This window comes from Orycteropus afer, unplaced genomic scaffold (assembly GCF_000298275.1).
Source record: "Orycteropus afer afer isolate SDZICR_OR568_19922 unplaced genomic scaffold, OryAfe1.0 scaffold00162, whole genome shotgun sequence".
NCBI lineage: Eukaryota > Metazoa > Chordata > Mammalia > Tubulidentata > Orycteropodidae > Orycteropus > Orycteropus afer.
Genome location: NW_006921749.1, coordinates 819,553 through 844,464, shown reverse-complemented (window position 1 = coordinate 844,464; position 24,912 = coordinate 819,553). Strand labels below are relative to the sequence as shown.

Sequence of the window (24,912 nt, the reverse complement as noted above, 5' to 3'; positions counted from 1 at the left end):
GGAGTTCTTTGACTTTGACTTTGACTTCTCATAGTTTTCCATATAAAATAACAACAGTAGCCAGTACATGCCCTGGGATTTCCAAAAATTCATCTGTGTATGGTACATTGCATATATACAAACAATAAAATTTGAAGTCTCCTTAAATTATTTTTGGAGGAAACATCTCCCTAAAAGGAATAATTTTCACAATGTGTAGTTCTTGGAAACAGAAGCAGAATTTTGAAAATATTCTCATTTAATCTATTTTCAGTTATTTTTTTATCCTATATAATAATTGCCATAAGTGGAAGCCAGATTTTCCAAAACAGACTTTTCCTCTTTTTGTTCTATTACAGCTGGGAAAAATTCTGCGAAGCCCTTTTATGAAATTTGTGGCACATGCTGCTTCCTTCATCATCTTCCTGGGCCTGCTTGTGTTCAACGCCTCAGACAGGTTCGAAGGCATCACCACACTGCCAAATATCACTGTCATTGACTATCCGAAACAAATATTCAGGGTGAAAACCACCCAGTTCACATGGACTGAAATGCTAATCATGGTTTGGGTTCTTGGTAAGCTACTTGTTTTAAGTTTCCTAATTTCTTTTAAAAATAATGTCTACATAATGATTGTTGTTGTTGTTGTTATGTGCCGTCGAGTCAAACCCGACTCATAGCTACCCCTCCTTGGGTTTCCGAGGCAGTATCACTACGGAAGTAGGATTGCCCAACCTTCCTTCCGAGGAGTGGCTGGTGGGTTTGAACCGCCAGCTGTCTGGTTAGCAGGCAAGTGTCTTAGCCACTATGCTACCAGAGCTCCCACATAATGATTAGCATTGTCTATTAAAAGTGTTACTCTATCTTATCAGAAGAAGACTGGGCAATCTACTTCCATAGAGATACCACCTCAGAAACCCAAGGAGGGGTCGCTTTGAGTTGGAATCAACTTGATGGCAGTGTTTGGTTTTTGGTTTAATTTCAGAAATTGTAGGAGAGTTTCCTTTTTTAGAATGTTTATTACTTCACCTCACAATACCCCACTTTAAATAGCTTGTGTGAAAGTCGAAATTGTAAGCAATGTGAGAAAAAAAAAATTTTTTTTTTTGCTCCATCCTAATAAGTAAAGGCTGTTGCCAGTTTATCTGTTGATACTAATCCAAAGTCATTTTTGATTAATTACTCAGTTTCAACCAGCCTCTTTCTAGGTATGTTACTTCATGAATTAATAGGTTAGCTCTTCTCCGCATTGCCTCCTATGGCCTCAGAGTGGGTCAAATAATCATTTTATGAATTTTATTTTGAGCCATTACATTTCTTTTAAATATTGACAGTATTTTCCCTTTATATAATTGAGACTAGTTGTTAAATTAGAGTATTTTGTTTGCTTCTCGCAGACTGGCATTTTCTGCTTTCAGTTTCTCCTTAATATTTTGGGGCCTCCTAGTAAGAGTTTTCTCTTTTTCAAATCATTATCCTCACTCCACCAGCATGAAGCTGAACTGAAGAGAGAGGGTAGCGGAATGAGGCAAGTGTTCCTAGATGATTGGCAAATTGTTCTCCTTGTTCAGGTTCTCATTTAGGCGCTCATTTCCCCATCAATCCTGTGGTTTGATAATTAACTATTGTGATTTTATAAGTGTATATTTTCTTCTCTCCTCCAAAAGTCTTATAGGGCGAAATCATTTAACTTGAAGAAACTTCCTCAGTTATTCCCTCTATCCCTCTGTATCAGTAGAGAAATTTCTGGTGCCACTTGTAGTACTGTGTAGAACTTGGTGGAGCAAATAAATCATTTCCCTTAATGGAAGCTGCTCCTTCCATTTAACTCTGCCAAGTGCCTCAGTGACCTGTACAGTCAATTGTTGCCTTTCTGGTGCCTAGTACACTGCTGAAGAGGAAGGACATTTTATAGATGTGCAAGGAGGATAGACAAAGTAGTATCTTCACAGTCTAAGCTATAAAATCTAATTTGTACTCTCTGTGGTTGTTGTGACAGGAATGATGTGGTCAGAATGTAAGGAGCTTTGGCTAGAAGGACCCAGGGAGTACATTTTGCAGTTGTGGAATGTACTCGACTTTGGGATGCTATCCATCTTCATTGCTGCTTTCACAGCCAGATTCCTAGCTTTCCTTCAAGCAACTAAAGCACAACAATATGTGGACAGTTACATCCAGGAGAGTGACCTCAGTGAAGTTACACTTCCACCAGAGATACAGTATTTCACTTATGGTAAGTTATTAGCTGCAAGGTTCTCTTAAATTTCAGGAGGAGTATTAGGACCACATATTGGAAGAAAATGCCAATAAAAACATGAATATTGATATGAAATATGAATATATGATATTAAAATGCCAATAAAAATATGTTTCATATGAGAGGTGAGTTGCATATTTATGTTCAAAGAGGGACCATGAGCTTTGGAACAATACAAAACTGGATTCAAATCAAAGCTGTGACTCTTCTTTGCTGTATGACCTTGTTCAAATTAATCTATTGCTCTGTGCCTTAGCTTTCATATCTAGAGAAAGAAGTTAATGCAGGGGGGGTGAAATTACTTTTAAGCCTAGCCACATAGTACTTGTAAGATGAAAACTCTTTTTAATTACAGAGAAAAATTGCTTGATAATCTAACTGCTTGATGTGGAAGGTGAGTCCTTGAGAGCATGAGAAGATAAAATAGAAGATGCTACTCTGCTCTACAGGTTGAGGGAAAAAATCAGCAGAGGCAGAAATTAATAGAATGTAAGTTCTGCAGAATTGGCAGAAATACTGGGGAGGGCATTGTGCTTTCACATGGCATGGAATAGAGTTCAATCCAAACTCCTCTATACAAGGAAGAGCAGGGAGAACACAGCTAGCATCTACCACGCAAGGATACTGACTGATGCCTTCCTTGTCCAGCACAAATGGATGTTAGCCTCCTTTCCCTTGAAGTCACACTGGAGAGCTGCAGTTAGCAAAATTTCATATAGTCACAAAATCTTAAATTGAGAAAAGAGTTTAGAAATTATTATCTAACCCTTATTTTACGGGGGAAGAAACTCAGGCACAGAGGTTAAATGTGGTCTGATTGTGAAGAATAACTCTTTATGAGTGTACTTAAGGCTTATATTTTGATGAATACAAGTAGTATGTTTATGTTATTAAAGAAAGCTGGGCTCCTACTCAAAAATATAAGATGCATATTTCATACATTATACAATTTAATCATATTATCTCTTACTGTCTGTAAGCAAAGATTTTACGATACCAAGGAGACCAAATGAACATATGATCACCATTTATAGCTAAAGAATTAACTTCAGATTGTATTTTTGTGTAATATATATCTTGACTATTTCAATAACCTATTTATTCAAATTTATTCATATGTATCTAGTGACTATCATCTGGTGGGAAATTTATAAATCCAAGCTCTGCTATTTCCTGTGTGAATGATTATGACCAAGTTTTTAACTTTTCTAAATCTAATAGCTCTGAATTTATGGGATCATGGAAAGTACTGTGTCTGATACATACTAAACACTCAATAAATGTTAGTCTGTTCTTGTTGCAAATCTACAATGTATTTGTTTTGGTGGAGAGTGATCCAGTTTACAAAAACTTAACAGCACAATTTTTCTTTGACCTGCCAGCAAAATGGGTATCTAATAGTCTGCTGCAAGCTTAACAAGTGGCCACTCAAGGTTGTTAGTGGTTCTAGTTCAGATTTGTTTCCAAAGGTGTTACAACTCAGTAGCATTTTATATTTTCCAGGCATAAGTTATATTGATTGAATACGACACTGTGACTCCAACATTTGAGATTTCAAATTTTTGGCCCATTTTCCAATTAGGACAGTGACCTCACTAGGGCAACTATTGGCCTTACCACATTTCTGTCTTATTAATATCCAAACTGTGACTTTATTTCCTTGTAAAATACATGGGATATAATCTCCTCCGGTGATTGTAGTCAGTGATGAGTCTCACTCACAGCAGAGCCTGAAAGGCTACTTGCTTTTCTTGCTGGATATATTTTTTCCAGTTTATACCTTCTCTACTTCTTCCTCTGAAGCTGGAAAAAAATAGTCTTAAGTCTTTTGGTCTTACTGAAGTTATGCTGACTTATACAAAACTAGAGAAGCAGCTCAGGACACTTGGACTCCAGCTTTCTCTACCCTTGAGAATCCAAGGTTCCCAATATAATTAATAGTTGTTGTTAGGTGCCGTTGAGTCGGCTCTGACTCATAGAGACACTGTGTATGACAGAACAAAACAATGCCCAGATCTGCACCATCCTCACAACCTTTGCTATGCTTGAGCCTATCTTTTCAGCCACTGTGTCAATCCTCCTTGTTGAGGGTCTTCCCCTTTTTTGCTGACCCTCTACTTTACCAAGCATGATATCCTTCTCCATGGACTGATCCCTTCTGATAACATGGCCAAAGCACATGAGACAAAATCTGACCATTTTCCTTTCTAAGGGGCATTCCAGCTGAACTTCTTCCTGAACAGATTTGTTTGTTCTTCTGGCATTCCATGGCATTTTCAGTATTCTTCACCAACAACACAATTCAAACACATCAATTCTTCTGGGACTTCCGTATTCATTGTCCAGCTTTCACACATGTATGAAGCAACTGAAAATACCATGACTTGGGTCAGGTGCACTTTAGTCTTCAAAGTGACATCTTTGTTCTTTAACACTTTAAAGAGGTCCATTGCAGCAGATTTACCCAGTGCCATACAATGTCTGATTTCTTGACTGCTGCTACCATGAGCATTGATTGTGGATTCAAGTAAAATGAAATCCCTGACTTCAGTTTTTTCTCTATTTATCATGATATTGCTTATCGGTCCATTTATGAGGATTTTTGTTTTCCTTATATTGAGGTCTACTCCATACTAAGCTTTGGTGGCATAGTGAGTAAGGTGTTTGGCTGCAAACCAGAAGGTTGGTGGTTCAAACCCACCAGCTGCTCTGTGGGAGGAAGAAGAGGCAATCTACTTCTGTAATGATTTACAGCCTTGGAAACCCAATGGGGGTCACTATGAGTTGGAATCTACTAGATGGCAGTGGGTTTTGGTTTTGGGTTTTTGGAGTCTATACTAAAAATATAGTCCCTGACCTTTATCAATAAGTGCTTCAAGTCATCTTCACTTTCAGCAAGCAAGATTGTGTCATCTGTATATTGCAGGTTGTTAATGAGTCTTCCATCAATCTTGAAGCCCTATTCTTCTTCCTATAGTCCAGTTCCTCAGATTATTTACTCAGTATAGATGGAATAAATATAGTGAAAGGATACAGCCTGGACACACACCTTTCCTGATTTTAAACAATTTTCAGTATTCACTTGTTCTGTTCAAATGACTGCCTCTTGGTCTATGTACAGTTTCCTCATGAACACAATTAAGTGTTCTAGAATTCCCATTCTTTACAATGTTATCCATAATTTGTTATGATCCACACAGTCAAATGCCTTTGCTTAGTCAATAAAACACCAGTAAACATCTTTCTGGTATTCTTTGCTTTCAGCCAAGATCCATCTCACATCAGTATTGATATTCCTCATTCCATACATTTTTCTGAATCTGGCTTAAATTTCTGGCCATTCCCTATATACTGCTACAACTGTTTTTGAATTCAGCAAAATTTTACTTGCATGCAATATTAATGATATTGTTTAATAATTTCCACATTCTGTCAGATGACCTTTCTTTGGAATGGGAACAAATATGGATTTCTTCTAGTCATTTGGCCAGGTAGCTACCTTCCAAATTTCTTGGCATAAACGAGTGAATGTCTCCAGCACTGCACTGATTTGTTGAAACATCTCAATGTGTATTCCATCAATTCCTGGAGCCATGTTCTTTGCCAATTCCTTCAGTGCATCTTGGACATGTTTCTTCAGTACCATCAGTTCTTGATCATATGCCACCTCCTGAAATGGCTGACTATCAACCAATTCTTTTTGGTTCAGTGACTCTGTGTTCCTTCCATCTTCTTTTGATGCTTCCTGCATTGCTCAATATTTTGCCATTAGAATTATTCAATATTGCAAATCGAGGCTTGAATTTCTCTTCAGTTCCTTCAGCTTGACAAGTGCCAACTATGTTCTTCTCTTTCAGTTTTCTAATTCCAGGTCTTTGTACATTTCATTATAATACTTTGTTTTGTCTTCTTGGGCCAGCTTTTGAAATCTTCTATTCAGCTCTTCTCATTTGTTCCATTCACTTTAGCTACTCTAATAGTAAGTTTCAGAGCCTTTTCCAACATCCATTTTGGTTTTCTTTCCTGTCTTTTTAATGACCTTTTGCCTTCTTCATACATGATGTTCTTGATGTCATCCCACAGCTTATCTGGTCTTCAGTTACTGGTGTTCAGTGCATGAAATCTGTTCTTCAGATGGTCTCTAAATTCATGTGAGATATAAGCAACATCATATTTTGGCTCTTGTGGACTTAATTTTCTTCAGCATCAACTGGAACTTGCATATGGGCAATTGATGGTCTATTCCACAGTTATCTCTTGGCCTTGTTCTGACTGATGATATTGAGCTTCTCTATCTATCACATCTTTCCACAGATGTAGTCAGTTTGATTCCTGTATATTCCACCTTGTGAGGTCCACGTGTATAGTCACTGTTTATGTTATTGAAAAAAGGTATTTTAATGAATAAGTCATTGGCCTTGCAAAATTCTATCATGTGATCTCTGAAGCCATATTTCCTAACTACCTGTGTTTTTTCTTTGTTTCCAATTTTTGCATTCCAATCACCAATAATTATCAATACATCTTGATTGCATGTTTAATTTCATAAAGTAGAAGTTGGTAAAAAAAATTTCAATTTCTTCACCTTTGGCTTTAGTGGTTGGTGTGTAAATTTGAAAAATAGTAGTATTAGTGGGTATTCCTTATAGGCATATGAATATTATAATAGACATTCCCCTATATTTGTTTTGAGTGTGCAGTGATATTTCTGTTAACAAAACTTCATTATAGAACTGAACTGTTCATGTTGTTGTTTTGTGCCGTCGAGTCGATGCTGACTCATTGAGACCCTATAGGACAGAGTAGAACTGCCCTATAGGGATTCCAAGGCTATAATCTTTATGGAAGCCAAATCTTTCTCCCGCAGAGCATGCTGTTGGGTTCGAACCACCATATTTTCGGTTAGCAACTGAGATCTTCATCCCTGCCTCCACCAGGACTCCTTGAACTCTTCATAGAAGTGTTTTTATAGAAGTTATCTATTAGAAAAAAAGAAATCTTTAAAAATCATGAAGCGTTGCCTGCTTTGTAACTGCATATCCAAACAAACAAGTGAACCAAAACTCTGAATATTTTTATTGCTTCACTCATTTAAGGTCACCAGAGCTGACCCTAGATAAACTTGTAAAATCTGAAATTAGCATCTTTGCCTTTCTCCACTTTTTCTCTTTTTTCTGCACTAGCAGCATCAGCAGTACATTTTCATATAGATAAATGCATTGTATTTCAGGCAGTGGAAGTTGGTTATTGTGGTGGTTAAGAAATGCACTAGTCTCACCAACCTAACAATATTATGATCTGGGGAGAAGAAAAATTTCAGACAGTTAGTATTGTTCATATCTGCTCTCAGGAAGGGTATTCTTGCTCGTGAAGTCACTGTTAAAGTTTCTAGAAGTTCTACTGCTTAATATTGGTCTAGAGGAGTTTCTCATATTTCTAGAATGCAAATCCACCTCTTCCAAGCCTTTCTGAGCATAGGACGATCCTCTTATGCCTTTATTATTCCTTAACCCAGACCCAGCTTTCAAACTTTGAGATACATAGCCTTTGATTCCTAACATATTTCACCTCATCTTAATGTTTAATGCATTTTCCTAGGTAATCCTCTTCTGTGTAGGATCCTGTAGTGCATCTATATCACTTATATTATTTCTATTACTGACCACTGTAATAGAATAACATTGATATCAGTGTTATTACAACTTCTATTTCTTTTATTGTTATTATTATTATTTACTTATTAATTTTTTTTCATTGTGCTTTGGGTGCAAATTTGATTTACATTCAATAGTTCATGCAATACACATTTGATTTAATGACCCCAGTTACCATCCCCAGCTATAAAAAACTCTCCTCCCCTCCTTTCCCTGTGACTACGCCCTCCCTGTGCCCTTCTTAACTACGCATTCCTGTCTGTCCAGCTTTTCCTCTATGTGAATGTTGCTCCTCTGGTGTCTCATGGCTGATTGATTTAAGGGGTATATCTTCCTAGAGTAGGTGGGTGCATCACCCTGGGATAGGTGTTCTGCATGTAGGTCTTTCTACTGGCTGAGAGCCAATCCATGGAAGTGAGTACTCCTGGGGTACTCTTGGGGGTTCCACTAGTCTCTTTCCACTCAGTAATTCTGGTCTTTTCATGTTTTTGAATTTTGTTCCACATTTTTCCTCCTGCTCTATCCAGGATCTCAAATATTGATACCTTTCCAAGCGGTTAGCATTGGTAGCCAGGTATCATCTAGTTCTTCTGGACTCAGGGTCATGCAGGCTGAGGTCCTTGTGGTCCATCTTATCCTTGTTTCCAGATGCTTTTGCTTTTCTTCACTCTTTTTTGCTCCATATGAAAGGAGAACAATAGTTGCATCATAGATGGCCACTTGAAAGCTTTTAAGAACCTAGTCATTACTCACCAAAGTAGGTTGTAGAACAAGATTTTTATGTACAATATTGTGCCTTGAGCATGATGTCCCTTGAGACTATGGTCCCAAGCCCACAGGCCCAGTGATTCTCTCTCAGGGTGTTTGGTTGTTCTGAGAAGTTATTGCAACTCTGCCTTCTGTTGCTTGTATAATGTAAGTGGCTAATTTTGTAGCACAAGTGCATATGTAAGATTATCTTCAGCCAGATCTATCCTTGGTCTAGGGTATATTCCTGTTCGTCTACCCCACCTGATCTTCTCACCTGTCTATGCATTTATCAATAGCCTTGTGTTTGGTGCTAGTGGTAATGCAGTATTGTGCATGTAACAGTAGAACTTCTATTTCTTAATAGAGTTAATACTATACAGCATTTTAATTCATGTGCATATTTATCAATTTGCATATGCCAAGCATTTAAACTAAATGTATGAAATAAATTATTTCACATTTTCACTGCACATTGATTGATGATCCTATACTCAAAAGAAATTGTGCTATTTCATCATAAGTGGTCCTACACAATAAGGGAGCCTTGATGGTGCAGTGGTTAAGCACTCAATTACTAGCCTGTGGCCTATGATTCCAACACACTAGCATCAGCATCACTCCATGGGTGAAAGATGTGGCAGTCTGCTTCCTTGGAAACCTTATGGGGCAGTTCTATTCTGTCCTATAGTGTCACTATGAGTTGGAATTCAACTCCAGGGTCTTTTTTTTTTTGAGTACACAATAATAATGTAATAAAATAAAAACAAAGTTAATTTCCCAACTGAACCCAATTCACTACTACTTAATCTGTCCCATCTGTGATAATTTTTAAGTAGCATGAAGAGTTTGGTGGAAGAGGAAGTCTATAGCAATTCTAGTAATCATCTCAGCAATATCTTGTTTAACTTCTTTCCTTCACAGATCAACAATTTTAGAGTATTGGATTAACCCATAGTTTTTAAAATGCCCTGACTTTTATTACACAACTTCTATTTCTTTTCTGAGTTTATTAATTTTCTGAAAGTATTAGCATTTTAAGTCAGCATAATGATACCTGTTTTATGATATATGATCTTTACATTGTGTTATTGTGCACCTTAGGGTAGATTCCAACTCCCAGTGACTCCATGTGACAGAGTAGAACTGCCCTGTAGGTTTTCTAGGCTGTAATGTTTATGGGAGCAAATTGCCAGGTCTCTTCTCCCTCAGAGGGGCCAGTAGGTTTGAACTCCCAACTTTTTGGTTAGTAGGCAAGCACTTAACCATTGGCTACCAGGGCTCCTTGACCTTGACATTAGTGGGTGAGAAATGTTATGGACCTTACTTGAACATAAAAGGTAAAACAAAAGGAATCGCATGTGCATATGTTAGAGTATGTATGGGTTTGTGCTTGGGAAGAGTCCTCTGGCCATGTCTCCGAAGACTTTTTAAGGCAGCTCTGTGGAAGAGGAAAAAACAAAACAAAATCAGTTGCTGTCAAGTTGATTCTAACTCATAGCCACCCCATGTGTGTCAGAGTAGAACTGTGGTCCATAGGGTTTTTGATGGCAGGTTTTGTGGAGATAGATCACCAGGCTTTTCTTCTGAGGTGCCTCTGGGTAGATTCAAACCATCAACCGTTTGGTTATGGCTGAATGCTTAAAAGGGGGAAAAGTTTCACACCAGCTGTGTCTGTGGGATGACAAAATAGCCAACCAATACATCTAATAAATTAGGAAAAAAATCAGTTAAGTCAGCTGTTTTGTCTTCCTGGACATGGTCCATGTCTAATGAAGTATTTTAACCTTTCTGTCATCCTTTGTATTTTATCCTTTCTGCTCAATATAAAGTCAGCTTAGTATCTTTAGAACAGTGTTTCCTCATTGAAAGTAATGTGGAAGTTACATGTCTTATTGAACATGAAACCTAGTGCTTAGACACAGTTACTTAAATCTATAGTAGTTTCAACTGAGATAATAACCACCTACCTACAAGATAGAAACTGTTTAAGGTATTCAGTTTGTGTGCCTAGCAGTGACTAGGAAGGTCCACTTTTAATCACCTTCTCTCTTTTTGTTTTCTAGCCAGAGATAAATGGCTCCCTTCTGACCCTCAGATTATATCTGAAGGCCTCTATGCCATAGCCGTTGTGCTCAGCTTCTCTCGGATTGCGTACATCCTCCCTGCAAATGAGAGCTTTGGCCCCTTACAGATATCTCTTGGAAGGACTGTAAAGGACATATTCAAGTTCATGGTCCTCTTTATTATGGTCTTTCTTGCGTTTATGATTGGCATGTTTATTCTTTATTCTTACTACCTTGGGGCTAAAGTAAATGCTGCTTTCACCACGTAAGTAAAACTTATTCAAAAGATATGGTGAGAAATTCTCTCAAGTCTAGGTGAAGCAAAGGAAAAATTTCAATGACTGTAATAAATAAAGATGATTTTAAAAACTGAAAGAAAATCCATTAAAAACCATTAATGTTTGTGTGTGATTATGTTGCCTCTGAAGGCTTGTCTCTTTGAGTTTAGTGAATATTTGACCACAGAACACATCTGAATTTGGAAATATCCTAGGTAACACTGGCTGTTTTAAAAGAATCAGGTAACAGATTTCTAATACTGGATGTCTCCTGCATTATGTATAACATTAAATTTAGTTTCATCATTTTGTAGCCAGCCCTACTATTAAAAATAAAAGTATCAGGTTTTACTTTAATGAATTCATTAATCAGTACACAGAGTTGGGTAAGAGGAAATTATAGCTAAATGCTTTAGAGTCCTCTCTGAAGTAATAGCCTTGGTGGTGGTACAAATGGTTAAAGCACTCACTGTTAACCAAAAGGTTGATAGTTTGAGTCTACCAGATGTGCTTTGAAAGAAAGGCCTGGCAATCTACTTTCAGAAGATCAGCCATTGAAAATCTTATGGAGCACAGTTCTGTTCTGACACATGGGATTGCTATGAGCCAGAGTTGGCTCAGCAGCAACTGGTCACTAGTCATAAAGGTGATACTACCTTCTTCCTTTGGTCTTGCTGGTTTCTGCTCTCAGAATTGGGCACTTATCTTCTCTTTGAAGTTTCATGGATTAAACTTTGTCAGTAGTTATTCATTTAAGTTCCCTTAGCATGTGGATGTTCAAGTTGTGAGATCCTGTCTTAACCACTAGTATTTGGTTGTCTTGGAGGCAGAGTTCTAAACCACCAGCTGCTCTGTGGGAGGAATATGAGGCATTCTGCTTCCATAAAGGTGTACAGCCTTGGAAACCCAGTGGGGATTACTATGAGTCAGACTCGACTCGATGGCAGTAGGTTTTGGTTTTTGTTTGGGTTTTATTGCAGCCCTTTCAGGTGGGGAGAGCACTAGCCTTCTCTGCATTCATTTGTACCCCTCTGCCAAACTGCAAACAAAACAGACATTTGGTAAGTTCCCTGTAGACTAGTATATCAAGCTCTTTGAGACATCTAAATTGTTCTGAAATTAATTTTTTTATATAGTTAATATAGAGCAGGTCATAGAGGTAAAAGAGAATTAAAACTCATTCTGATGTAATGAAGAAAAAGCTGTTTGAAAAGGACATAGACATGCTCTACACAATGCCACCCCTGCCTCCTTCCTCCTTTTAACTCTATATCGTTGATTTTATACATTCCATTTTCTTCACTATTTTAAGAGATAGGGAGATTATGTGGTGGAAAGAGCATTGGCTTGAAAATCAGGCCTACTTGGATTTGAATATGTGATCTCTGCTATTTTTTAAGTATGGCCTTTGGTTTCTCCGTGTCAGTTTCCTTATTAGCAGAATGAGCACACTGAGGTTTTAAATGGAGGGCAGTGGTGGTCCAGTCGTAGAATGTCCCCTTCCATGCAGGAGACCAACTTCAATTCCCAGCCAGTGCACCTCAGCACAGCCAGCACCCGTCTGTCAGTAGAGGCCGTTATGTCACTGTGTTGCTGCACAGGTTTCAGCAGAGCATCCAGACCAGGACAGACTAGGAAGAAAGGCCTAATGCTTCTGAAAATCAGCCGATGAAAACCTTATGGATCACAATCGTCCAACCCTGCTGTGCATGAGGTCACCATGGCTCGGGGCTGATGGCAACTAACAACAACAAGATTTAAATAAATCATTAGATGAAGTCATTGTGAGAGTTACGTGAGATAATTTATATAAAGCTCCTTGCTCACAATAGGTGTCTCAGGAAGTGCCAGTGCCCTTTTCTTTTTTTTCCATTGTGCTTACAGATTTGAAGAGAAGTTAGGGGTGGAACGGTTTGCAAAAGAGTGAGAAGGAGGAAGGGGAGAATTGGTGATAATGTTAAATTCATGACAGAAACAAAAAGGTGGTAGATTTTCTTAGTCTTCTTTGAGCTACTGTATCCCTCAACATGACATAATAAAATATTTTCCTAATAGGGAATAACTATTAAGGGAGCATGACTGTTCTAGCCACCTCTCTGTCCTCAGGGTCTAGCACAATTTCTAGAACACTGGAGCTGCTCAATTTGTTGAACACAGTAGCTGTTGAATTAATTAATTAATAAACAAATGCCAAAACCTACCAATCTATAGGATCGATTGTTGTTTGGAATCTGTAATAACAAATTTAAGAAAAAGTACTGTTTCTGCCATAAATCCTTCCTCTGGATAAAAGACTTACTTAAAAACCCTTCTTTGTAATAGGATTTTATATGTAGGCTTATTTAATTAAGGGATTATTTATTCAGCTCCCATGTCAGTGATTTCAACATGGTTTTATGACAAAATAAGCCAAATACACGGCAAAGCTCATTTGAGGGATAAAAGTGGGTAATTAGTCTGGTAAGGGCTTAACTGCTAATTACTGTGATGGAAGGACCGGGAGATAGATTAAGGGGAAAGAACAGGAATATTTCATTCTATTTGCTCCTTTTCATTTCCTCTTCAAATTTTCATTATTATTTTTAGGTAGGTGATATATGCTCTTGGCAAAAATTTCAAATACAAAGGTGTCTAGAGTGAAAAGCCTGCTCCATCCCCACCTCTGGTCTCCAGTCTCAGTTCTCCTTGGTTCCCAGAGACAATGGTTTCTGTTGGATACTTCTGGAGGTATTTTTTTGCATAAGGAAGAATAATGTATTTGTTGTTATTGTGTGCTGTGGAGTCAATAGTGACCCTGTTTGTCAGAGGAGAACTTCCCCATAGGGTTTCCTAGGCTATAATCTCTTTGGGAGCAGATCAGTAAGTCCTTGGACCCACTAGATAGGTTTGAACAGCTCACCTTTTGGTTAGCACCCAAGTGCTTATCCATTGTGCCACCAGAGCTCCACATAGGTATTTGTACATCCCTCTTTTTTATTCAAATAATAGAGTATTCTATACTTACTTCACCTTATTTTTTCACTCTTGGATATCATTTCATGTAAGCACATGAAGACAGATGTATCTGATTTTTGTTCTCAATAGTTGTATAGCATTCCCTTGCATTCATGTACCAGAATGTGTTTATCCAGTCCCCTCTATTGATGGATATTTAAGTTGTGTTTATTCTTTCCTACTGCAAATAATGGTCCAAGGAACATGTTGGAATATACTTTTTTGGTAGTAGGTAGTTAATTTTAACCTTAACAATGCTGTTCTACTCTAGAAACCTTGATTTAAATTTCTAAACCATCTACCAAATCAAAATGTAACCTTTCCTCTTTACAAGAGGAAAGAAATGGGGTACTATCAAGTTCAGAGAATTTTCACTTGATGACTTACAGAAAAGCTACGTACTGGCCCCATTTAATCACTATTTCTTGAAAAGTTGAGAGAATTTTACTAAATATTGTTAACAAAATAATTCTAATCATGGAGTTTACTGCAATGGAATTTTACATCTGTACAGTATTCAGATCCTAACTTGTTTTTACTTTTGACTTTTTAATGTTGAAAACTATTTATTTACCTATATACCTTATTCTTTCAACAGTGTAGAAGAAAGTTTCAAGACTTTGTTTTGGTCAATATTTGGGTTGTCTGAAGTGACTTCTGTTGTGCTCAAATATGATCACAAATTCATAGAGAATATTGGATATGTTCTTTACGGAATATACAATGTAACGATGGTGGTCGTTTTACTCAACATGCTAATTGCTATGATTAATAGCTCATATCAAGAAATTGAGGTAAACCTGTTTCCTATTGATAGTGTCTTACCTTGCCATCCCATTCCAGTAGTATACTGCATCCACTTATATGCCCTTATGATGAAGCTCAAGCTCTTGTAAACTGAAGAGGCTTATAGGCAAACAGAGAGAGCCTGGGCCATTCCCACCTGGATAGGTAGTCACAGACTTTCCAGAGTCCTCTTCTAGGAGCACAGCAGGGGTCCCCATGAATTTACTACCACATTCTGAATTTTTCCTGCCTTTTTACTTTGCCTTTGGAAGGGAGATGGAAAATTCTGGTTAAATTTCAGTGGGTGCAGACAGAGGCCTATGTTACTGAAAAATCAAATAGATACAATGAAAGTGATGCTCAGAATCTTATGTAGGCCCATATACAGATAAATGTACATAGTTACTTATATATTTCAAAAATAAAATTTAAGTTCAATGCAAAATCATACTGGAATCAGTTACTATTTCATTTTTTTTAAAATCAGTTATTCTTTTCTTTTATGACACAGGATGACAGTGACGTAGAATGGAAGTTTGCTCGTTCAAAACTTTGGTTATCTTATTTTGATGATGGAAAAACATTACCTCCACCTTTCAGTCTAGTGCCTAGTCCAAAATCATTTGTTTATTTCATCATGAGGATCATTAACTTTTCCAAATGCAGAAAGAGAAGGCTACAGAAGGATATAGAAATGGGAATTGGTAACTCAAAGTCCAGGGTAGGTATTAAAAACTTACCAAGACTTTAAAATGAATGTGTTGTCTCTTTCTCCTTGTCTTTTACTGTTTGTTCAATAATTTTTATGTGTAAATTTAGAAGATGTTGAAAGTGACTTTCCATTCCATCCATGGTCTTTCATAGACTAATACTTAAGGTCATCATAAAATGTTTCAAGAAGTCACTTATTCTATGACCTGTTTTTGGTCAGAACTTCATGTAAACTACCAAATTAAAACTAAACGAACAACAATTTTTTTTTTTTTAACTTGTTGGAAGTAAACAGAAAAGTTATTGTTAGAAAACACTGTGTTTTTGTGTTCCATGCTTCTCAACTGTTATTCTGAAGTTAAGTAGTTTTAATCTCGAATTTTCCTCTTGGTGTTTGTATTGTTCACCACCATCATATTCTTCCTATTAGTGGAAACTCTCTACTGGACTAAATAATCTTTTTTCTTTAATTTCATAAAATTGATACAGTCCTCAGCATTCTCAAATATTAACCATAAACATCCCTTTTAATCATAAGCAGAAATGGTTTGTCCTTGAGTTGTCCCAGTTGGGTCATACTTTAAACAAAGAAAATTATTTTCATGACGGCATTTGATTATCATAAACTTAATTTTCAGACATAGAATTGGTGTATGAGACAGAAAGATGTATACAGAACCCCAAATAATAGGGAGGGAGGCAGATAGGAGCAAATGTGTGGGGTTAAAATATAATTTTCCCTAAATGTGGAGATGCAGTATGCTGGAAGGGATGTGTAGCTGTAGAAGGCCACAAAGTAGTAAGGTTCTCTCCATGAAGTACAGTTTCCAGAGCAGAGAGAGAGATTTTTTCTTGGTTGAAACTGGGGGGAAAAAGGAGTAGTACAATTTAATTTCTTGCATTTTAAAAGAGGTATGAGTTTCCAAGATCTGTAATGGCCTAGAATCTTATTTTCTAAAAAGGTGACCTCTTTAAATCATTTTTTGTTTGAAGTGGATGTGGGCTCTTAAGGCTACTAGGTTGCAAGGTATTGATTGGTTGTGACATCCCATGATTTAAATACCTCAATATGTATATAATGAGAAGTATTGCAATGTAAGGAAAAGAACTTGGGTATTAGAACTAAATTTGAATTCTGGCTCTGATGGCTTATTAGCAAGTAACTCAAATCACTTAATCACTCTGAGCCTTAATTGCCTCATCTGAAAGAGAAAACACGGTAGAGTTCTTGTGAGTATTGTATGAGATGTGTAAAGTACCAGCTTCAACAAATATCAGTGCCCTTCCTCGTTCACAGTTTACAAAGTGCTTTGCTGTACATTTGAACCTCATGCACCGCTGTGAGGTAGGTATTATTATAATTCCCATTTTATAGATAAGACAACTGAAGCTATTAAAATAACTCACTCATGTAAGGTCACAGGGGCTAGTCAGTGAGGGTCTGGAACTCATGTTTTTAACACCAGATGCTAGCTTTTAATGTACCTGGCTGCCTCTGTTGCTCTGCAGCTGCTGCCCTGGCCTGATTACTGCCGGCTTCCTCACCACGAGCTGTACCTTTAGGTGCTCTCTTAAAGGGGCCAGGTTCTAATTGCCATGCTGAGCAGCTTCTGCTATTGCTGAAATTGACCTTGCTTTGAAGCTTTGCTCACCTGGAAGTGTATTAACTGAGACTCTATTATTTAGAAAGAGAACTTCGCAACTCGCCACTCTAGCACTTCACAGAACACTCCTTGAAGCTTTCTTTCTGTAGGCAACTGAATTTCACCAATGTCTTTCCTGATGCTCTTGTAATATGAAAGGGGGAAATACCAAGAATCAGGTTTAAGAGCGCAGCCAGAATTGGTTATCCAAATAACTCATGGCTAGTAAGATTCCTAGAAAAGAGAGGCAGCTTGTGCACAGGAGTATGAGGAGAACAGAAGTGGTGGACTTCTACCTGTATTGTGCCGGATAGGAAAGAATAGCTTTTCTCAGAGTTCTGGAAATAGAAGGAAGATTGAGCACTCACCTCTCAGGACTCATGCTCACTGGCTTCTCAATTTCTCCATTTCTGCTTAAAAACTACCATTTTTATTTAATTTTTTAAATTGTGAATAAAGCTATTTAAATACCTTTACTCTTATTTCTACTCATAGACACTTTAGAAAAAAATTGGGATAAATTATACTTGTGTGTTTGTATGTGGAGGAGAGGTTAGAGAAGAAGAAGAAACGTCAAGAATCTTTTCTGCTAGCCTAGAGAGCTAAGCTTAGTCAGCAGTCAGATACTGACCTCTTGTGGGAAATAGGAGAATTAACTTTGTTAGCCAAAGTTTTTCCTGCCCCAACAGCAAAGTCAGGAAGATCCTTTCCTGACAGTGCCACTTCCTTCTTTCCTAGCATTCCAAACTGAATGAAAGGTGGGAAGTCAGGTAGTGGAGTGAATATATAATTTTGGATAGAATTTCACATTATAGGTCACAACTTACCCACCAATAAGAGACAGGACCGCCTCATATATATATGAAGGGTAGACAATAACTGTGTTCCTCTTGCCTGCTGTTCCTACCTACTTAAGAAGCAAACTGTTTAGCCCATTTCTTCCCCAAATTGGATCACTATAAGGCCAAAGTTCTTGGGAAGATGTAATATTTGGGCTAATATTTTAAGGCTACAAAATATCAAATGATAACATCTGAACCTGCAGTGTGTGTGTGTTAAGGCTAGGAGAGGAACTTTGGCTCAGGGTCAACTAGAACTTTTTTGTGTAGTATTGTCTTCCAGATGTTGTGTATTCACTTTGATGAAGTATCAAAGAAATATCCAGGAAAAATTATGTTTAGTAGGGCCAACTTTTTAAAATATATATATGTGTGTGTGTGTGTTTATATATATGTTGTTGTTGTTATATATATATATATATATATATATATATCTTTAATGAAACAGCTCCATTACAGAGCATCTTACCAATATTTTGATAAATGTGAGCATGTTGCTCCCATTAATTTGTACCGTTTGAAATATATTAAATCATTTATAATACTCAGCTCCCATAAAATGTCCCTCAGAAATGTGACTCCAGAAATGTTATCAAGGAAAATAAAGTAAATTATATTTTTCTGATTTCCAAACAAATGTATTCTAATTTACTAGGTTAATTGTATTTTTTCCTAGTTAAACCTCTTCACTCAGTCTAACTCCAGAGTTTTTGAATCACACAGTTTTAACAGCATTCTCAATCAGCCAACACGTTATCAGGTAAGAATTCATTAGACATATCTTGTTGTCTGTAATTCCACATGTATCTGTATTTGTGTTTGTGTGTGTGTTTGTGAATAGTGAATAGAATTAGGTAATATTAGAACAATCTAGAACAGAGAAAATACTATTTTAACTGGCAGGGACATTAGAAATTAGAGTCCAAGTCCTTAAGAAAAGTTCCTTTTAAAATATTGAAAGCAAAGTGTTGCCATAGTTTCCAAAGAACACTTAATGCACACTTTGAGTTGGAGAAGCAATAGAAGATATGGTATTTTAGGACAAATAATGCTCTCACAGTGGAGGATATGAAAACCTGATACATTTCCTCAGGTTTTTCTTTCAGATGATCCATTTTCCAAATGCATTGTTAGGCTATACTCTTAGCATTAGCACTACTTTAAAATATCTTTTGCATTTTGATATTGCATGTGATATTTGAACACTAGTCTCCAACACGAAAGAGGTGATAATCATTTGTTTTCTATCTGGTTGATCATTGTGATCATTGAATATTTAGATTTCTCGTATATGCAAGGTCGCAAGAAAGAATTGAAGATTTTTTCATTCACAGTTTGTTAGTGATTTCAATTAGTGGGAACAGTCCTCTTCTTCATATTTCTCAGAAGCAGAAAATTCTGCAGGATTGCTCAGACGACTGTGTGCCAAGCCTTGCTTTTTAATGGTTTTATTAAATTCATAGTGTATGTGTAGGAGCTCTGGTAATGTAATGCCTAAGGCACTTGACTGCTAACCAGAAGGCTGATAGTTCAAACCCACCAGTCACTCCTCGGAAGGAAGATTGGGCAATTTACTTCTGTAGTGATACACCTCAGAAACTCAAGGAGGGGTTGCTGTGAGTCGGGACCAACTCGGCAGCACATAACAACAACAAGAGTATAAGTATATTTTACTGTATTTAACTAGTCTTCTATTGATGAGAATAGAGGATGTTGACAGCATTTAGCTATTACAAGCAATACTGTAATAAATAACCTTGTATACATGACATTTCATGTCTGGTTATATATGCATTTTCGCTTTTTTAGCTATTACCAAATTGATTTCAATGGAGCTTGGACCGATTTACACTCTTACAGTAAACGTGTGAGAGTTCCATTTCCTCCTTGATTTACCAGTAGTGTTACCAAAGGCTTTTTATCTTGACCAAATACCAAAACAAAAACAAAAAAAAAAACCCTACTGCTGTCGAGTTGATTCTGACTCTTAGTGACCCTATCTGTAGGAGAGTAGATCTGCCCCACAGGGTTTCCAAGGCTATAAACCTTTACTGGCACAGACTGCCTCTTATTTCTCCTGTGGAGTAGCTGGTGGATTTGAACTGCCAGGCTTCTGGTTAGCAGCCAAATGCTTTAACTACACCACTAGAGTACCATCCCTTGACCAAACAGATAGGAGAAAATGGTATCACAATGAGGTTTAATTTTGCATTTCTTATCATGGATGGACTTGATCATTTTTTCATATTTAATTTTTTACATTATTAGGATAACTTGACTGTCTTTTCATGCTTAATATTTTATATGATTAGGATATGATTTATATTTACTATTCTTGATGGACTTTTTGTTTTTGATTAAGAATAATTCTTTATATTTTAAGAAACTCAACCCTTTTTCTGTGGTAAGACTTGAGAATTGAGACTTTTTTTCCTAATTTGTTATATTTTCTTTTCGCTATATATTGATACTTTTCATCCAGAACTTTTTTATTTTTGTGTAGTTAAATTAACAAACCTTTTATGGCTTCAGGTTTTATGTTATATTTAGAAAGGTCTTCTTTCACCTTAGATTATTTAAGAAACTTTTTACTCCTATTTTCTTTAGTAGTTCATAGTTTTTCTATGAAAACGTTTGATCCATAATGTATTTTGCTTTAAGATATGAGGTGGAGATCCAAATTTATTTTTTTCCAGATAATTATACAACTGAATGTGTTGAATAGTCTGTTTTCCATTGATTTGTAATACCACCTTTATCATTTATTAAATTCCTGTGTCTATTTAGATTTATTTCTAAGCTTTCTATTCTGCTCCACTGAACTATCATTTTATCCTTTGGAACGACATTGTTTTATTTACTATGTTTAAGTACACACATATGTGTGCATGCAAAATATATTAGTCTGGCTATTCTTTCTTGTTTATTTTTCTGTTTAAATTCTGCTGCTACCAAAAGGTTAATGGTCCAAACCCATCAGTGGCTCCATAGCAGAAAAGACCTGTTGATCTGCTCCCATAAAGATTACAGCCCAGGAAACCCTATGGGGCAGTTCTACTCTGTTCTGCAGCATCTCTGTGAGTTGGGATTGACTTGACAACACACAACAACAACTGTGTGGTTGCCAAAATACCTTGTTGGTATTTGTATTCTGATTGTGTTAAATTTATAGATTAATTTAAGGAGAATTGGCATCTTTATGATGTTGTGTCTTCCTTTCCAGGAGCCTAATATACCATCCCATTTGTCAGTTTTTCTTTTGTGTACTCAGTATCATTTAAAAGTGATCCTTATGTAGTTTGTACTAATTAGGATTATGTTTGGGACAAATCATATCAAACTACCAATTACCAACCACTAAAAGGAGCTCTGGTAGCATAGTGGCTAAAGCACTTGACTGCTAACCAGAAGGCTGGCGGTTCAAACCCACCAGCCACTCCTCAGAAGGAAGGTTGGGCAATCCTACCTCCCTAGTGATACTGCCTCAGAAACCCAAGCAGGGGTCGCTATGAGTTGGGGCCGACTCAACGGCACATAACAACAACAACAACAACAATATGCCTTAAAAGGAGGCTGGGTAGAGCAAGTGGTTTGTGATCAGCTGATAACCCAAGAGGTGATTCAAACCCACCCAGCAGCCTAGCAAATTGCTTCAATAAGGCAGTTGCCTCCATTGAGTCAATTCCAACTCATAGTGCCCCATATGTCCAGGTAGAATTGTTCCATAAGTCTTTCAAGACTGTGACTTTTCAGAACTAGATTATAAGACCTGTCTTCTTCCAACGCGTCTCTGGATGGGTTTGAACTCACAGCCTTTCAGCTAGTGGTCAAATGCTTACCTGTTTGCACCCCAGGGCAACTGTAAAGGTAACAGCCAAGAGAAAGCTATGGAGCAATTCTACTCTGTAACATAAGAGAGCGCCATGAGCCAGGGGCCAACTCAACAGCAACTAATAAGAACAACAACAAATGGCTTAAAGAAGACAGAAATTTGTCTTTCACTTTCAAGAAGTCTGGAAGTGGTAATCATAAGACTAGTATGTCAACATGCCAAAGATAAGTGACTCAGGAATTTCCTATCATATTACTCTTCATGAATGGCTTTCATTCAAACATCATCACCCAGTTCAAGAAAGCTACTGGAGTTCCAACTATTATTTTTGCATTCTGAAATACAGTGAGAAAATGATAGGGAAAATATGTCTGCTTCCTATCAGGGACTTCTACAAAGTGGCACAAACCACTTAACCTGCAAAGAAACCTGAGAAATAAAACCTTAATCTCAAGTGGCTATATGCCTTAGCTAATGTGTCGAGATTGAAAGAATTGGCAGTGTCTGCTGCAATGGGTTAGATTATTTGTCTTAATATTTACTGTTATGCCTTTAAACATGTGTACATCTCTGTTACTTGATTTATAAGTTTCAAATGTTATCTTTTGACCCTCTAGCACTAACATATGAGAAAATCAATGTACTTACTTTATCTTTCACCATTTACTTGCTTTCCCTTCTAGCTCTTGCTAGTTAAATCATTACTATCTTGTCAGCCTTATAACCAAAATTTGCTTTAATTTTTTTCCTTAATAATATTTTATTGTGTTTTCAATGAAAGGTTACACAACAAATTAGATTCCTATTTAACAATTTCTACACAAATTGTTCAGTGACATTGGTTACATTTTTCAAATGTATCAACATTCACATTATTTCTATTCCAGTTGTTTCATTTCCAGTTGCAAAAAGGGCATGGGCGGGGTGTCATCTGACCTCCTCTAACTTGGTGATGGGGAGAGAGAATCAAGATCATCAGCAGCCCAAGGCTGATTCCTATGAGGTCAGACATGCAACCACCCTCCAACACCTTTACCAATTCTGATACCAGCCATCCCTCCCACAGCATTCTTCTTCTCTGCTGGATTCAATCATCAGTTGCAGTGGACACACAGAACTCACAGACAATACTCAGAATTATAGGGTTTATTAGGGAAGTGACAGGTTATAATTCAGGATCAGAAACAAGTCAGGATACAGTTCTTCAGTCATGACAGCTTCGTCTCAGCTGTGCCACAGGCATGCTTCCCTTTGGCCTCAACCTTTTGGCCCTGCAGCCCCGTGTCCTCTGCCCTGCTTAAACAAGAATAACAAAGCTCTTATAGCTCTGTAGATAGGTTCCCAGAGGGGCACCTCACTCCACCAGCAAATCTTCCACCCAAAGACACTCAGTTTTCTTGCTCCTTGGGCCAGTAAGCCCAGCACTCTGGGTGCCAGACTCTTGATTCTGCTGCCTCTGCTGCTGCCATTTCTCTACCACTGCTTCTCATCGCAGGGACCTTAGGTTCAAGGACACAAATCCTGGCTCTTCTTTCTTGATGGTAATGAGATTCCCCTGTATACACACAATTTCCACCTCTGGGATGGCTCATTTTAAGGCTAGCAGGATGGCAAAACTGACCAATCCCCACATTAGGGTCCCTTACACCTTATTTAGGAGCTCTGGTAGTATAGTGCCTAAGGCACTTGACCGCTAACCAGAAGGCTGGAGGTTCAAACCCACCAGCCACTCCTTGGAGGGAAGGTTGGGCAATCTACTTCCATAGTGGTACTGCCTTGGAAACCCAAGGAGGGGTCGCTATGAGCTGGGTCTGACTCAACAGCACAGAACAACAGCAACAACACTTTATTTACACGGTCCCATCCCCACAAAGGTGACATATACCTTATTAACATGTACATTATTAGCAAAAGCTATCCAATCCCCTTGGTGGGCTACAAGCACCTCACATTTACAGTCCCATCCACTCATCTAGTGGGAGTCACAAAGACCATGACTAGAAGCCACATTAAGTATTCACTGTACTGCTCCAGTAGTCTAGTTTCAGTTCCCTGACCTTTTACTGTCTCATTTTTGCTTTAGAGTAATTTATTAACTATTTGGCCTCATGTAGATAATATTTTAAAGGAACACAGTACTCATAGGTGATATTCTTTATATTATGAGCTAAATCTATTACTTAGCTAAAAGAACGCACTACAGGACTACTTTAGGCAGATTCTCCCTCCTCAGTTCACTGACATAGTACTTAGAGAAATATGGCTTTTCTTTATAGTTTCCCCTTCAATCCTGCATCCCATGCTTTTATAGGCATTGTATCTAACAGGCCAAAAGAAGTTTTCGTTCATGAATTTCCCCACATCTTTGTTTGACATTCTCATATAGTACCAGTAAAGGGTATAGATGCCTCCAAGTTTAAGTTTAAAAGGAGTTTACATTTCTATTTCTTATTCTCCTTGTTGCTTTTAAGTGACTTAGGAGAGAGAATGAAATTCCTAACTTTACTGTCAAATTCAAACTTCTCGTTAGCTGGAAATCATTATGTTTCTGTATGAAATGATCATTACCAAGTGCCTAGAGAATCCAGAATCCTGAGAATTGTTCATTTCTTCTGTAAGTTAGACATTTCATTTTTTCTAAATAGAGTAATTCCCTGTGCTATGATGTAATCTTCTGTAACTCCTAACAAAGTGATAGTAGAAAAAGAGAAATTGAGGGAGGAAAAAAGTCTCAATATGTATGTCAGTAAAACCTTCATTTTAATGCTTCTATTATAATTCAAATAAAATCTCTTTATTATGAACTCTTTGGGTGATAAGAACAATTTTTTACTTATTATAGGTTTTTGTTTTATGAGGTGTGATTATAATATATAGGACTTCTCTTCAAAAAAACTTTACAACTTAGATAACTGAGAATGTTTTCTTCTAAGTGATGTATTAATTCTAATGGGACTATCACAACTCAGAATATTTTTAGAGCATTTTTTGGGGAATTACTTTTATAATTAGTTTAGAAACCACTTAAAGAATCTTTTTAAAAAAAAAAAAAAAAAAAAACCTATTTTCTAGTTACTGAACTCAACTAATTCGACTTCTCTTCAAAAAAACTTTACAACTTAGATA

At 37.2% G+C, this 24,912-nt stretch overlaps 1 protein-coding gene across 1 annotated transcript in view; it reads left to right on the top strand.

Moving 5' to 3' along the window:
* Nucleotides 1–24,912, top strand: part of TRPC3 (transient receptor potential cation channel subfamily C member 3) — a 147,015-nt gene that overhangs the window by 97,917 nt on the left and 24,186 nt on the right. Inside the window, exons 5-10 of the mRNA XM_007946449.1 lie at nt 339–555; nt 1,979–2,212; nt 10,704–10,968; nt 14,574–14,769; nt 15,273–15,482; nt 18,631–18,714. Coding sequence (XP_007944640.1) covers nt 339–555; nt 1,979–2,212; nt 10,704–10,968; nt 14,574–14,769; nt 15,273–15,482; nt 18,631–18,714 — 1,206 coding nt within the window. The remainder of the gene's footprint in view (nt 1–338; nt 556–1,978; nt 2,213–10,703; nt 10,969–14,573; nt 14,770–15,272; nt 15,483–18,630; nt 18,715–24,912) is intronic.